Genomic DNA, 14,295 nt, shown 5'->3' with positions numbered 1-14,295 from the left:
AAATTATCTAGACAGTCATGCAGAATCCTTGATCAATCCATAGGAACAAGTTAAATAGCACTATGTACATGTCATTGGGTGTGTAGTATTATTCATTGGACACATGTAGTTATTGCACCTTACACCTATGTAAACATACAGCAGGACCTTCAAGTCACTGCCAAGTTCTGCCTTAATTTGTTTTAGAGGAAGGTTATTTTTTTTTCCCTGTTGGGAAAGTTTGCTATAACATTTTGATTGGTTGTGAATTTGTCCATCAGGGTATATAAGAGGATGAATCTGTAAAAAAAAAGATTCTCAGCAGGTGAGTTCTGTTCATTCTGTGATAGATTTTTAAGACCATTTTTAATATTTCTCCAACTAAAACATTGTATGTGTTTCAGTGATGGGAATTCTATTGCTGCTCTGTGCTTTGGGGGCTTTATTCAGCTGTAAGTATATTTGAAATACTCATAGTTTTCTTGTATTTTACTGTGACAAGAAATGTGTGAATGTTCCTGTTACCTTCTCTCCAGTTTGCTATGCTTTTAAGCTGTCAACACAGCAGAGATAAATTCTTTAATAAAAATCACAACAAACATGCTTACTATTAAGGCTGACTTAATTTGCTTTGCTCAGTTTATCACTCACACCAGCATTCATCAAAAAGTTGCTCAAAATTCCCCAGCTGGGTATGAAGCCAAAGAATCGTTCAGTGAAGCAATTTATCCAGACAGTCTACCTGATCAGTGGAGTGCATTGTTTTGCAGCCATACGGGGTGCTCGTGTGAATGAAGCGGGCTGTTAAACAGGTGAATAATTTGTGAGTGCAGCACATAAAGGATAGACATCTAAATTGAAATTTGCTTTTGTTGGGAATAGCATTTACCTTTAGCTGCCATTAAGTAGGGACCGTTATATTGACTAAGTGAAACGGGAGTGTAATCTAAATCCCTTGGGCCCTGACTTTGCACACAAAGCATTCTTTTCACAGCAAAGGCGTAGATATTGATCATATTTCCATTATGCAATTATATTGTCTGCAAAGGTAACTTATTGAGTGCTGGTGAGAAGCAGTCAAGTGAATATTCCTCTGTCTAAATCTCTCCAAAGGGGTATCAAGAAAATAGAAATGCATCCATTATAAACCTGCATTCATCCTTGCTTTTTAACTTTGAAATAAATGTGTTTTTCAGTTATTTTGTCCTAGGTGTCATATTGTTTCTTTGTGTACATGAGCCAAGAAGTCTCCAGCTATGTTTTGTGTTGCCTGTCTGTGTATCATTTGATTGCATTGGCCCAAATTGTGTCATTCACTCAAGATTTTTGAAGAACAAAACAGTACCCGACTACTTCATATTAGTTAACTTGAAATGAAGTCTTCTTTTGTGGTGATTTTCTTTTCCATGTTTCTTTGACTGTCTGTCAGGTCCATCTAACGCTGGATGGGCAGGGAGGGAATTTGCCCTGTCGTACATGCAGAATTACGATCGAAATTATGATAGTCCTCGATTCCAACTCTACATCACTGCTGTTCAGGCAAATGCTAAAGTAACAGTGCAGGTTCCTCCTTTAAACTTCAAGGAAGAGAAAACGCTAAATGCTGGAGAAGGGGTGACCATCTGTCTCCCTAATACTGTTGAGATGTATGGCATTCAGAAGTCTCCCAACACAGTGCGCATTGAAGCCTCAGCAGATGTGATTATAACATCCTTCAGCTACAAGCTTTACACGGCAGATACCGCTGTGGTGTATCCAACCACTGAGTGGGGTACAGAATATTTCATATTTACACCTGCTGGATCACCATTTGGCTCATTTAAAGAGTTCTCTGTGACAAATGGAAAGGAGAGCAACAAAGTGGAGATTTTCCCACAAGGTTCAATCAATTACCAAGGTCGCGTCTATGAGAGTGGCACCTCCATGGTAATAGACCTCCAGCCATATGAGAGTGTCCAGCTCCAGAGTGCATACGACCTGTCTGGCTCCAGAGTTAGCTCCCAGCGCCCTGTTGCTGTTTTTACGGGTCACACTTGCACCTGGCAATTCTCAAAATGTAACCATGTTTATGAGCAGCTGCTGCCAGTTAGCAGCTGGGGATCTAGCTTCATTGTTCCTCCCCTCAGCTTTCAGAAAAAATATGACAGTGTCTACATCCAGGCCTCCCAGCCCACCCGAGTCAACGTCCAATATGGTAACCGTGAAGATGTTTTGACTCTGACCAGGGGGCAAACAAAGGAAATCCAGTACCACGATCCTGAAATATTGTCCATTCAGTCTGATCATGGCATCCAGGTCCTCATGCTCTTCAATGGTGTCACACAAGGGTGGCTCCAATACTATGACCCTTTCTTGATGACCATCCTATCGACAGACCGCTTCTGCTCCTCCTTTTCACTAGAGGCTCTGGAGGGCTTTGAAAACAAAGCCCTGATTGTGGCGAAGACAAATGCAATGGCAGAGCTGCGTTTTGATGGTGCAAACCTGCCCAGCAATGTCCAGTGGAAAAAGGTTGGAGGGACAGATTTCTCTTGGGCAGAAATGTCCTACAAATACATATCTGGTAACAACCGACACAAGGTGTCCAGCTCTGGATCCAACTTTGCTATCTACAGCATAGGAGTCAGCCAGATGAATGGTTATGGTGCCCCAGCACAATGTATACAGCCAGGTGAGGTGCACATTATATGGCTGATAAAGAATTTCTTATGCTAACCAAAAATATTTCCCAAAAAGATACATACAGTATAGTGATTTAAGAGATTAATTATTTCACATGATTTATCTGGAATAATGTGGGCATTAAATAAAAATTCTATGTGATTTCCAAGGATCTTTTACCTGCAGCAGTATCACTTGCAGTTCCAATGAGGTGTGTGAGATGAAGGGAGGGTATCCTTCCTGTGTCCCCAAGCCACCAGAAAACAAGCCTGGCACATGCTGGGCCATGGGGGATCCTCACTACCGTACCTTTGATGGACGATACTACAATTTCATGGGTACATGCACATATGTGATTGCTAAAAACTGTGGAAAGGATGATCAGCTTCCAGCTTTTGAAGTCCTTGCCCAGAATGAGAACAGAGGAAGCCTTAGGGTGTCCTATGTTGCCCTGGTCACAGTCAAGGTGTATGGTGTCACCATCACGGTAGTTCGGTCTGAGACAGGACGTGTTAGGGTAAGACCTGCTGTTTCTGTTTGCTAAAAGATGTTTTATAATATATTTTAAATATTATATCATGCTTTAATTCATTCTCTTTTCTTGTTGCAGATTGACAACACTCTGTGGAGTTTGCCAGTAGCCTTGAACAACAACAAACTGGTTTTGTTTCAGAGTGGTCGCTCTGTGGTAATTGAGACTGATTTTGGTCTAACTGTCCGTTATGACTGGGAACACTACCTTGTGGTCAATCTGCCCGGTACTTATGCTGGTAAGACTTGTGGTCTCTGTGGCAACTTCAATGGAAACCCCAGTGATGATTTCACTACACCCTCTGGCACCCAGGCAGATGGGGCTGTGGCCTTTGGGAGCAGCTGGAAGGTGCCAGGACTGGTGAAAGATGCTATGTGCAATGATGACTGTGTGGGCAAGTGTGAGAGCTGTGAGCACAGCCTGATAAAGATCTGGGAGGGTAATATGTTTTGTGGGCTCATCACACTTGTATTAAACGGGCCATTTAGCAAATGTCACGCTGTCATTGATCCACAAGCATACCTAGAGAACTGTAAATATGATGTCTGCATGGGAGGAGGCCTTCGACATTTCCTTTGCAAGGCACTGGAAACTTACACTGAAGCCTGCCAGCTTGCTGGAATCCAAGTACAAGAGTGGAGGACTATTGCACAATGTCGTAAGTATTGTTATGCCAAATGATTTGCAAAATACACTTTTTCTTGATTGCTGTTTCAAGCATTTATCACAATTTGTTCTCTATCTTTTTTTCTAAAGCGCCTAAATGTCCTGCCAACAGCCACTATGAACTCTGTGGCAGTGCCTGTCATGCCACTTGTTCTGATCCTAATGCTCCCTCCAAATGCAAACGACCCTGTGTGGAAACCTGCACCTGTAATGCAGGCTTTGTGTTGAGTGGAGATCAGTGTGTGCCTGCCGCTCAGTGTGGTTGTACCTACGAGGGTAGGTACATCCCGGCTGGGGAGTCATTCTGGGCTGACCAGGGCTGTCAGCGATGGTGTAAATGTGTTGGTGGAAGCGGACGTGTGGAGTGCCAGGATAAAGGCTGTGGGGCAGGGCAACAGTGTCAGGTGGTTGAGGGCATAAGAAAGTGCCAGGCAGTCTCCTACAGCACCTGCCAGGCCACAGGTGACCCCCATTATGTGACCTTTGACCAGCTGAGGTTTGATTTCCAGGGCACGTGTGTGTACCAACTAGTTGCACTCTGTGCTAAAAACCCCGAGTTAGTGCCTTTTGAAGTGCTGGTGCAGAATGATTACCGGGGAAGCAAGGTTGTTTCCTACACCAAGTTAGTAGAGATCAAGGTTTACTCCCTCAGCATTGTTATTACTAAGACACACCAAGGCCAGATTTTGGTAAGAACCACGTCATTTTAAGCATATGAAAGATGAATAATTTAATAAAAATAAAATTGTCAGTATGTAAATATGCACAATGCGTTCTTCTTCAGGTAAATGATGAACTGGTTAACCTCCCTGTCACCCTGGACAACGGAAAAGTGTCTGTGTATAAAAGCGGCTGGTCTGCTGTTGTCACCACAAACTTTGAGCTTAAAGTCTCCTTTAACTGGGATAGTGCTGTGTATGTAACACTCCCAAGCAACTACATGGGAGCTGTTTGTGGGCTCTGTGGCAACTATAACGGCAAATCCAAGGATGACTTGATTCCAAAGAATGGTGATAAACCGGTCTCGCCAGCAGATTTTGGTTCCAGCTGGAGAGTGGCCGAAATCCCAGGCTGTGTTGAAGGCTGTAAGGGTGTGTGTCCTGATTGTGACATTAACCAGAAGGTTCAGTATGAACAAAATGATTTCTGCGGCATATTAAAGGACCCCAAAGGGCCATTCCGTGACTGTCATGCTACGGTGGATCCAAGTGGCTACTTTCAAGACTGTGTTTATGATGTTTGCCTGTACAATGGCAGGAAGGATGTGCTGTGCCAAGCTATTACAGCATACATGTCTGCCTGTCAGACTGTGGGAGCCAAGGTGTACAGCTGGAGAACCAGCCAGTTCTGTGGTGAGAAATCCATTCACTTTAATTAAATCAAAAGACTTAGTAAGCACTATTTACTGTGGAAGGGTAGGAAGTACAGTAACAATATTTTTAAAACATGAATATGAATTGTTTCATAGTTCTATGAGTGGAACGCTAGTTTTACTTCAGTGTCTATGATTTCATGCAGCTTTGTAATACCTGTCTACACTGAGTCTGTCTGTAAATTCAAACATCTCCAGTGTTTTTTCTTAATCATTTTTTCTGAATCATTTTTTGTTCAGCTGTGAAATGTCCAATCAACAGCCATTACGAAGTTTGTGCAACTCCCTGTCCTGCCACTTGCAAGAGTCTGGCTCCTCCGCAGGGCTGCAAAGCTCAGTGTAAGGAGGGCTGTTCCTGTGATGAGGGATACATCCTCAGTGGAGATGTCTGCCTTCCCTTCTCACAGTGTGGCTGCTTATACAATGGCCGCTACTACCAGTTAGGCCAAGTGTTTTATCCCAGTGGGGAGTGTCAGGAGGAATGCAACTGCACGCAAAATGGAGAAGTACTGATATTAACTGATTTTTATGTAAACACAATTTTTTCACATAGTGGATTTTATAACACCCCTCCTTTTTTTTTAGACTGTGTGCCGGAAGTTTGCTTGTGGCCCCAATGAGAAGTGTAAAGTAGAGAATGGCATCCAGAAATGTCACCCAGTTGGTAAGGGTGTGTGCCATGCCTCTGGTGACCCCCATTACAGCTCTTTTGATGGACGAACATTTGATTTCCAGGGCACTTGCACCTACACACTCTCAAAGAGCTGTGGACTGGAGGGCACCCACTTGGTCCCCTTTTCTGTTGAGGTGGAGAATGTGCAGTGGAACCAGGTATTGAACAAAATAGTTTCTGTCACGAAGCTGGTTGCTGTGGAAGTTTACGGCTTCACCCTCATCATGAGGAACAATATGTTTGGAGTCCTGGTGAGCAACAACATTTTATTTTCACTTAATGTCCCTCATTTGAACAATATCCATATATGGAATACAATAAAATAACTGAGAGGTGTAAAATTACCTTAAATATATATTTTATTTGTTTGGATGATGGTTTTTCCATTAACCACTACTTTGTTTCAGGTAAATGGAGTGTTTAACTACCTTCCTCTGAAGCTTAATAATGGAGAAGTGCTCATCTATCAAGAAGGCATTCATTATGTAATTGAAACAAATTTTGGACTCGTTGTCACTTATGACCTGGTGTACCATGTGACTGTCACAGTACCTGGAAATTACCGTGATAAGGTCTGCGGCCTGTGTGGCAACTTCAACGGTCAACCAAACGATGAGTTCCAAATGCCCAACCGCCAGCTCACCAACGACGTGAATGCATTTGGAAAATCATGGAAGGTCACCATTCCCAATGTCGTGTGTGAAAATGGCTGTGAAGGGAATACCTGCCCTGACTGTGACCCAGCTCGCAAAGCTGTGTTTTCAAAGCCCACTTACTGTGGTATTGTTACAGCACCCAGCGGTCCTTTTGCAGTGTGCCACAGTAAACTGAACCCACAGCCATACTTTAATGACTGTGTGTTTGATGTGTGTGCTTCCAACGGTGATGGGAAGGTGCTCTGTGACAGCATAGCAGCCTATGCCTTCAACTGTCACATGGCAGGAGTGGACGTCAAAAACTGGAGAACGGCCTCTTTCTGTCGTAAGTGACAAGGGGAATCCAATTTTGTGTTTTTCTTACAACTCAGCATCTTCTTGTCTGCCCCGTTCTAATCTAGTTGTATTCCCTGTCTTGTGATAATTTATTTCAGCCATGAAATGCCCGAGCAACAGTCACTATGAAGTGTGTGCAGATGCATGCTCTGCAGCTTGTCCAGGCCTCACAAAGATAGTCCAGTGCTCCACCAGCTGTACAGAGGGCTGTGAGTGTGATGCTGGCTTTCTATTTAATGGACAGAGATGTGTTAAAGAGACAGAGTGTGGATGCTATGAGAAAGGAAAAACCTACAAGGTAAAAGAACACAAAAAGCCATTTCATACTCTATCTAATTTACAAAAAGTTGCCTAAACAATAATAATAAATAATAAACAACAATATTCATGCTGACATAGCAACAATGTTGCCTTTACTTTTTTACAATGATGTTTTGTTTGCTGATAGTGTAAAATAAGCATGTAAGAAAGTGAACCCTTATTTCTACACTGTTATTTTTCTTCCTGTCCTCAGCCTGGTGATGTTGTGTATGAAGATGACTGTAGCACCAAGTGCACCTGTAACCCAGCTACAGGGCTTGTTTGTGAAAAACACTCCTGCCCTCAAAGCACCAAATGTATGGTCAAGAAAGGAATCATGGCGTGCTACAACACAGGCAAGACAAATGAATCCTAATTTTTATTTACCCATCTCACTTATTTTTGACCTATAAACTCTGAATATTTACTGTTTTAACATAAGTGAAGTCAAATTTAACTTAACGTTGAGTTAAATTAGAATTTTTCACGTTGAACTCTCTTTGTTGATTCTGCTTAGATCCTTGCAAAGATGCAAAATGCCGGGTCAAAGAGAAGTGCCAGGATAAGAACGGTGAAGCTGTGTGTACCCCTGAGTACACTGGCATCTGCTGGGCCTGGGGAGACCCGCACTACCACACTTTTGATGGTTACAACTATGACTTCCAAGGCACCTGCAATTACATTATCTCCAAGACCTGTGGTAACCTGGATGGGCTAGTACCATTCTCAGTCACTGAGAAAAATGATAATCGAGGATCCACAGTCGTTTCCTATGTCAAGGAAGTGGAAGTGTCTGTTTATGGGTACTCCATTGTAATTGTCAAGAACCTGATTGGTAAAGTCAAGGTAAGATGTTAGTGTTTGAAGTGTTTGACTTGGAGTAAATCAGGTTGTACACTATACTATATATTGTTCTGATCTCTTCCTTCAGGTGAATGGGGAGCTGCTGAATCTTCCTGTAAGACTGGGTGATGGTGAAGTATCAGTGATTCAAAGTGGTCCCAATGCACTGGTGGAGACAAACTTTGGCCTGATTGTCTCCTACGACTGGAACTGGTATCTAATCATTAAGCTTCCCAGCAGCTACTACGACAGTGTCTGTGGCCTATGTGGAAATTTCAATGGTAACGCTGGTGATGAGCTCCAGAATCCAGCTGGGAAAGCTGTCAGTTCAGTAATAGAGTGGGGCAAGAGCTGGCAAACGTCTGACCAGGACAAGGATCATCCTTGCTGGGACACATGTGAGAAAAACTGTCCTACCTGTGACGGTAACATAGTTAAGCTCTATGAGACTGAGGCTTCCTGTGGGGCCCTTGCAGCCAAGACTAGTGGTGTCTTCCAAGAATGTCATGGAAAAGTGGACCCCCAGGCCTTCATGAACAGCTGTGTGTATGATGTGTGTATGAATAAAGGAGACATGAAGATGCTGTGCCAGGCCTTGGCCTCCTACAGTAAACAGTGCCGTGAGAACGGAATAATAATCAAAGACTGGAGGAAAAAGTTTGGCTGTCGTAAGTATTTGGCAGAAGCTTTTATTCTTACATTTTTACTCAAATATTTAACTGTTTTTGGTTAATGCCTTTAAATTTTGTTCCAGCAATGAACTGTGAGCCCCACAGTCATTATGAAGACTGCGCCAGCCCATGTCAGCCATCCTGCCCATTCCCTGAGCAAAAGCAAACCTGCAATGGTGCCTGTGTTGAGGCCTGTGTGTGCGATTCAGGTTACGTCCTGAGTGCTGGTGTCTGTGTGCCTGCTAAAACCTGCGGTTGCTCATATCAGGGCCGTTATTACAAGCCAAGCCAGAAATTCTGGGCTGATGATGCTTGCGGTCGCCTATGTGAGTGTGATGCCACCCTGGGCATGGTGACATGCCGTGAGGCATCCTGCTCTGCCAATGAAAGGTGCACTGTAGTCAATGGACAGCGTGCCTGCGAACCCATTAGTCACGCCACATGTACAGCCTCAGGTGACCCACACTACCGCACATTTGATGGCCAGAGGTATGACTTCCAGGGAACATGTGTATATCAACTGGTGGGAGTATGCTCTCAGCAGCCAGGGCTTGTACCGTTCAAGGTGACTGTGCAGAATGACCACCGGGGAAGCCTGGCCGTGTCCTACACAAGGACTGTCACATTTTCCATATACGGCATCACCATCACTATCAGCAGAGAATACCCCTACCGGATCCTGGTATGTATGGAAGTATGGATATAAATGGAAATAATGTGAAGCATATAGGTGATCTAAAAAAGGAATTAGTAATTAGGAGTGAGGAGAAGAAATGTGACAAAAATGCTACAGTGTTAAAAATAAAAATGGGACAGAGCCTAATTCAAATATTATTGTGCTAATTCTGACATCCCTCATGCTGTTCTGCATATATATTTAATTGCATATTAAAATTTTTGATCCAGGCAGACTTAATTAAACTAAGACTTAACTGCACATTAGAATGGATTAGCAAGGACCACAGAATTATTAAATCTATAATCTCCTAAAAATATTCCTCCCTCCTTCCCTTGTTTTTTCACTCTTTAGCTCAATGGGCAGCTTGCTTTATTGCCACTGGATTACAATAATGAGCTGGTCGTGTTTGTCAGCGGCTGGACAGCTATAGTAGAGACAGTTGCTGGTATCACCGTGACCTTTGACTGGCAGAGTACGGTGAGTGTTACTCTGCCCAGCACCTATCAAGGTGCAGTCTGTGGTTTGTGTGGCAACTACAATGGAAAAGCGCAGGATGACCTGACCATGCCGAACGGCCAGAACGCCCCGGACGGAGCCAAGCTTGGGGAGAGCTGGCAGGTGGCCCTTGTACCAGGCTGTTCATCAGCCTGCCAAGGGGCTTGGTGCCAGGCCTGCTCAGATGCCCAGAAAAAAGAGTATCAAGCCCAGAAGTACTGTGGCATTATCGCTGACAAGGCAGGGCCTTTCAAAGATTGTCACAGCCGTGTGGATCCTGCTCCTTACATGGAGGACTGTGTGTATGATGTCTGCCAATATAAAGGTCACCATGGAACACTGTGTGATGCAGTAAAAGTGTATCTCTCTGCCTGTCAGAGCCTAGGAATCACCATCCAGTCCTGGAGAACAGATACATTCTGTCGTGAGTTTGATGTCATCTTCACTTTTTTGTTTTAATATGTCTCAACTCCTATTTTTAAATCTTTTACCTTGTTCATCTTTCTCTCTTCCCATCCTTTGCCACAGCAATGGTGTGTCCTGCTAACAGTCATTATACACTGTGTGCTACGGGTTGCCCAGCCACCTGTGCCAGCTTAACCTCCCACGCTGCATGCAGCAGGAATTGTGCAGAGGCCTGCGAGTGTGATGAAGGCTACTTACTGAGCGGGGGTACCTGCATACTTGTGAGAGATTGTGGCTGTTCCTACAATGGTCAATACTACAGGAAAGGAGACATCTTCTACCCTGAAACAGAATGTGTGGACCAATGCATCTGTGGGGAGAATGGTGCTGTATCTTGCCAAAAGGCCAAGTGTCGCCCGGGAGAGATCTGTAAGGTTAAAAATGGATTGAAAGGCTGCCACCCCGAAGGGCAAAGCAAATGTGTGGCTTCAGGCGACCCTCATTACATTTCCTTTGATGGAAAGCGGTTTGATTTCCAAGGTACATGTGTCTATGTGTTGGCCAAGGTTTGTGACGACGACAGTGGTCAGCTTCCGCGATTCACTGTAACTCAGGGGAATGAGAAGTATGGAAATGGAAAAGTGGCTGTTACAAAGTCAGTTGCAGTGGCAGTTTATGATTACGTCATTTACATCCAACAGGGGATGCCATGGAAAGTCGTTGTGAGTTAAACAACATTTAAGTGTTCAACCTTGAGTTTATTTTATTTTGAACAAAACTCTGTATTTACACTTTTTTTCCTCCTCTCAGGTAAATGATGAACTATTAAATCTTCCTCTGTCCCTGGACAATGGGCGTCTCAGAGTCAACCAAGAAGGTCGCAACATAATTGTCCGGACTGACTTTGGTCTGATAGTCCTCTATGACACTGTGTATTATGTGGAGGTGATCGTGCCTTCCACATACCAGAATAAGATGTGTGGTCTTTGCGGAAACTACAACAACAATGGTGGTGATGACTTCATACTTCCTGATGGCAAACAGACAAATACTGTTGATGACTTTGGGAAGGCGTGGGTGGTGGACCTCCCTGGGTATGTGTGTGGGGGCTGTGGAGGTCAATGCCCAGTATGTGACCAAGCCAAGGCTACTTTGTATGGAAAACCAGAGTCCTGTGGCATCATAAGTGCACCTAATGGGCCATTCAAAGCCTGCCACAGTAAAATTGACCCAGCAGTATACGTGTCACATTGTGTGTTTGATGTTTGTGCTGTGGATGGCAACAAAGATACCCTGTGTAACAGTGTGCAAGCCTATGCATTGGCATGCCAGAGTGCAGGTGTTCAAATCCAGCCATGGAGGAGTGGCTCCTTCTGCCGTAAGTAACAAATAACTGTAACTAAAGAATTATTTATCATATTTCAGATGCACATAAAAGGCATTACAATTGCCCTCCCCTTCTTGTAGCTGCTTCCTGCCCGCCACACAGTCACTATGAGGTGTGCGCAGACACCTGTGATGGAACCTGCGCAAGCTTTATTTACCCATCTACCTGTTCTGAAAGCTGTTTTGAAGGATGTCAGTGTGATGCCGGTTATGTTTTTGATGGCGTCCAATGTGTTTCCTTGGACAACTGTGGGTGTGTGTACAACGGCAAATATCTGATGGTAAGACAAAACAATGATTTCACTTTTACATACATAGTAATACAATCAAACAAACAGCAAATAAAAACTGGGTGTACTTTTGTTCTGGTAGTTGCATTTGAGAAGTATGGATCAACCTCTAGGAATAAAGATTTTATCATTATGTTTCCAGGTGGGCCAAGCAGTGACAGACAAAGACTGTAAATCTAAGTGTGTGTGCCAGGCCTCTGGTCTGGTGAAGTGTGAAAACCTCTCCTGTGCCAGTGGGGAGGTGTGTGACGTAAGAGACGGGGTCAGAGGTTGCCATGTCAAACAAGGCCAGTGTGGCATCAGCCAAGTTAGCCTCCTCAGCTCCTTTGATGGCATGTCTGGAGAAATAGGAGCTCAAGGTGCATTTACAGTGGCATCTCTGTGTGATGAGACAGCTGCACTGTGGTTCCGTGTGGTAGTGGATGTCAGGGTCTGCAGTAAAGGGGTGTCGCCCACTGTTGCCACTGTGTATGTGTTCTTCAAGGAAGCCATCATCACAGTGAACAGCCAGCATGTGACATGGGTAAGAAGGGCTGGGAGAGCTAAGCAATTGTTTTATGTTCAATCATGGTAGTATCATTTTAAGGTAGTAGATTGTTTTTCTCTGGCCCTGTGCTGATTTATGTCTTTTTTTACTTTCCTGCAGGTAAATGGCAAGAAAGTGTCTCTTCCTAGCAAAGTAACGGGTGAAATATCTGTCAGTGTCTCAGAAAAGTTTGTAATCATCGAGAGGGCATCTGCTGTGCGGGTCACTTACTCGGTTTCACAGGAGGTCAGCATCATTATTGACAGCAGCCTGTCCGATAAAATGTGCGGTGCCTGTGGCAACTACAATAACAACTCCAAAGATGATATGACGACTTCAGATGGGAAAATTACCACTGATGTGTCTGTAGTTGTCAGTTCCTGGAGCGCCGGAGACTTTTCCAGATGGTGAGTATTTTAAAGTGTTGAATTCCCTCTGAATAATTGTAATTTTAATTGTAATAATTGTGCTACAATAATACAATGCATACAACATTGCCTGCTCATCTACACTTTTAACGTTCAGTTGTAGTTACAGTGGAAGTTTGAATCTCAAACTCTATCTTGCCCTTTATTATGCAAACTACAAACCTAATTTGACCACTGAAATAATCAAGTACAGATCAGTGAGAGATGGGATGGTGCTATGGCCATTCAACCGCTTATTCTCTTAACAGCAAGAAGCAAACAAGGACTCCACAGAGCCCCTTTAAAGGAATGAGAGTGTGGTTTTTAATTGCATTTGGTCCAATTTAATTAAGAAATGCCAGAGAATCCCCTATGGTAATTACTGATTAAAAAACAGGTGAGGCTGACAGGCACGGCCATCAAAAGCTACCAAGCTTGCAATCCAATCACTGCTTGTCATCCAAGGACACTTAAGACTCATCTGGGTGCAATATTAATTTGAGCCCTTGTCTTTAGTTCTGTGTTCTAGCCTTAAGTCAATCCCTTGGAGAATTAAGTTTTGTGCATCTGACTTCATTCAGCGTAGTAGTCTAGTTGTTGTGTGTGTGTGTGTGTGTGTGTGTGTGTGTGTGTGTGTGTCGATACACCAGACTGTAAACAACACATTTCTCCCATTAACAGTGCCGGCCCTGAGTGTTTGCATAGGCCTTTAAAATACAGACGTGTTGCATGTAATCTCTATTGTGCCTGAATGATCATGACTTATTTGCTTCACTACCTCTTGACTGCCTATTTTCTTCTTCATTTTAGTGGCCTGTAGAGATGTTGTATCTGCAGTGATTGAAAGCATCGGGTACACAGGTAAAAACGATTCCTCTCTGTGCTGTGAACTGGTGTTTTCTCGTGTATAGAGCAGCTGTAAAATGTACCTTTCATACCTCTTTTTTTTTCCCTTGATCAAACAGGATGAAGAAGAATGTGAAGTCGTTTGGCTTAAGTTTCTTGTTTACAGTCAGTCTTACTCATACTACTACACTTCCCCTTGATTCATAAAATGGTTTTGGTTGTTTACTGCTGGCCTGGTCTTCTATTGTTCACTTTGGAGTCATAAAGAAATCTCTCTTTCTTGAGCAACATCTCCATCTGGTGGAGAATGAGATCATAGCACAATTTCCATATTTCCATATAACTGCAGCTGGGAATTAAAGTTACATATCTTCCATCAAATGCTTGTTAATTTTAAAAAATGTGTGTTTTACAACATTTGTGTTTTCATCACTGTTCTGACCAATAAATACTTTTTTCTTTACTGTGTTACAGTGTGTGCTTAGATTATTTGTTTATTATTTTCTATAAAGTATATGTACTTCAACTTATATAAGTTTGAAATGCATTACTCCTATATCGGTAATGTGTGT

The 14,295-nt window shown here is 43.3% G+C and overlaps 1 protein-coding gene across 1 annotated transcript; it reads left to right on the top strand.

Moving 5' to 3' along the window:
- Positions 1–220: 220 nt before the first annotated feature.
- On the top strand, positions 221–14,191 carry LOC137130253 (IgGFc-binding protein). The gene is made up of 23 exons (XM_067510118.1): positions 221–304; positions 384–431; positions 1,409–2,650; positions 2,811–3,157; positions 3,251–3,830; positions 3,929–4,527; positions 4,623–5,190; positions 5,451–5,716; positions 5,796–6,134; positions 6,291–6,864; positions 6,974–7,173; positions 7,390–7,531; positions 7,693–8,021; positions 8,107–8,686; positions 8,773–9,371; positions 9,720–10,287; positions 10,392–10,990; positions 11,079–11,646; positions 11,736–11,935; positions 12,087–12,467; positions 12,591–12,877; positions 13,688–13,738; positions 13,843–14,191. Exons 2-22 carry the CDS (start codon positions 386–388, stop codon positions 13,695–13,697), a joined length of 9,024 nt encoding a protein of 3,007 aa, XP_067366219.1. The 5' UTR covers positions 221–304; positions 384–385; the 3' UTR covers positions 13,698–13,738; positions 13,843–14,191.
- The last annotated feature ends 104 nt before the right edge of the window (positions 14,192–14,295 follow it).

This window comes from Channa argus, chromosome 7, assembly GCF_033026475.1.
Source record: "Channa argus isolate prfri chromosome 7, Channa argus male v1.0, whole genome shotgun sequence".
Lineage (NCBI taxonomy): Eukaryota > Metazoa > Chordata > Actinopteri > Anabantiformes > Channidae > Channa > Channa argus.
This window is presented reverse-complemented; position numbering and strand designations above follow the sequence as displayed.

Bases quoted from the DNA above. Each gene is read 5' to 3' on its own strand.
- LOC137130253 (XM_067510118.1), top strand. From the start codon at position 386: ATGGGAATTCTATTGCTGCTCTGTGCTTTGGGGGCTTTATTCAGCT. The intron at 7,532-7,692 runs GCAAGACAAATG...GATTCTGCTTAG, and splicing joins CATGGCGTGCTACAACACAG to ATCCTTGCAAAGATGCAAAA. The intron at 10,288-10,391 runs GTGAGTTTGATG...CCTTTGCCACAG, and splicing joins GAGAACAGATACATTCTGTC to CAATGGTGTGTCCTGCTAAC.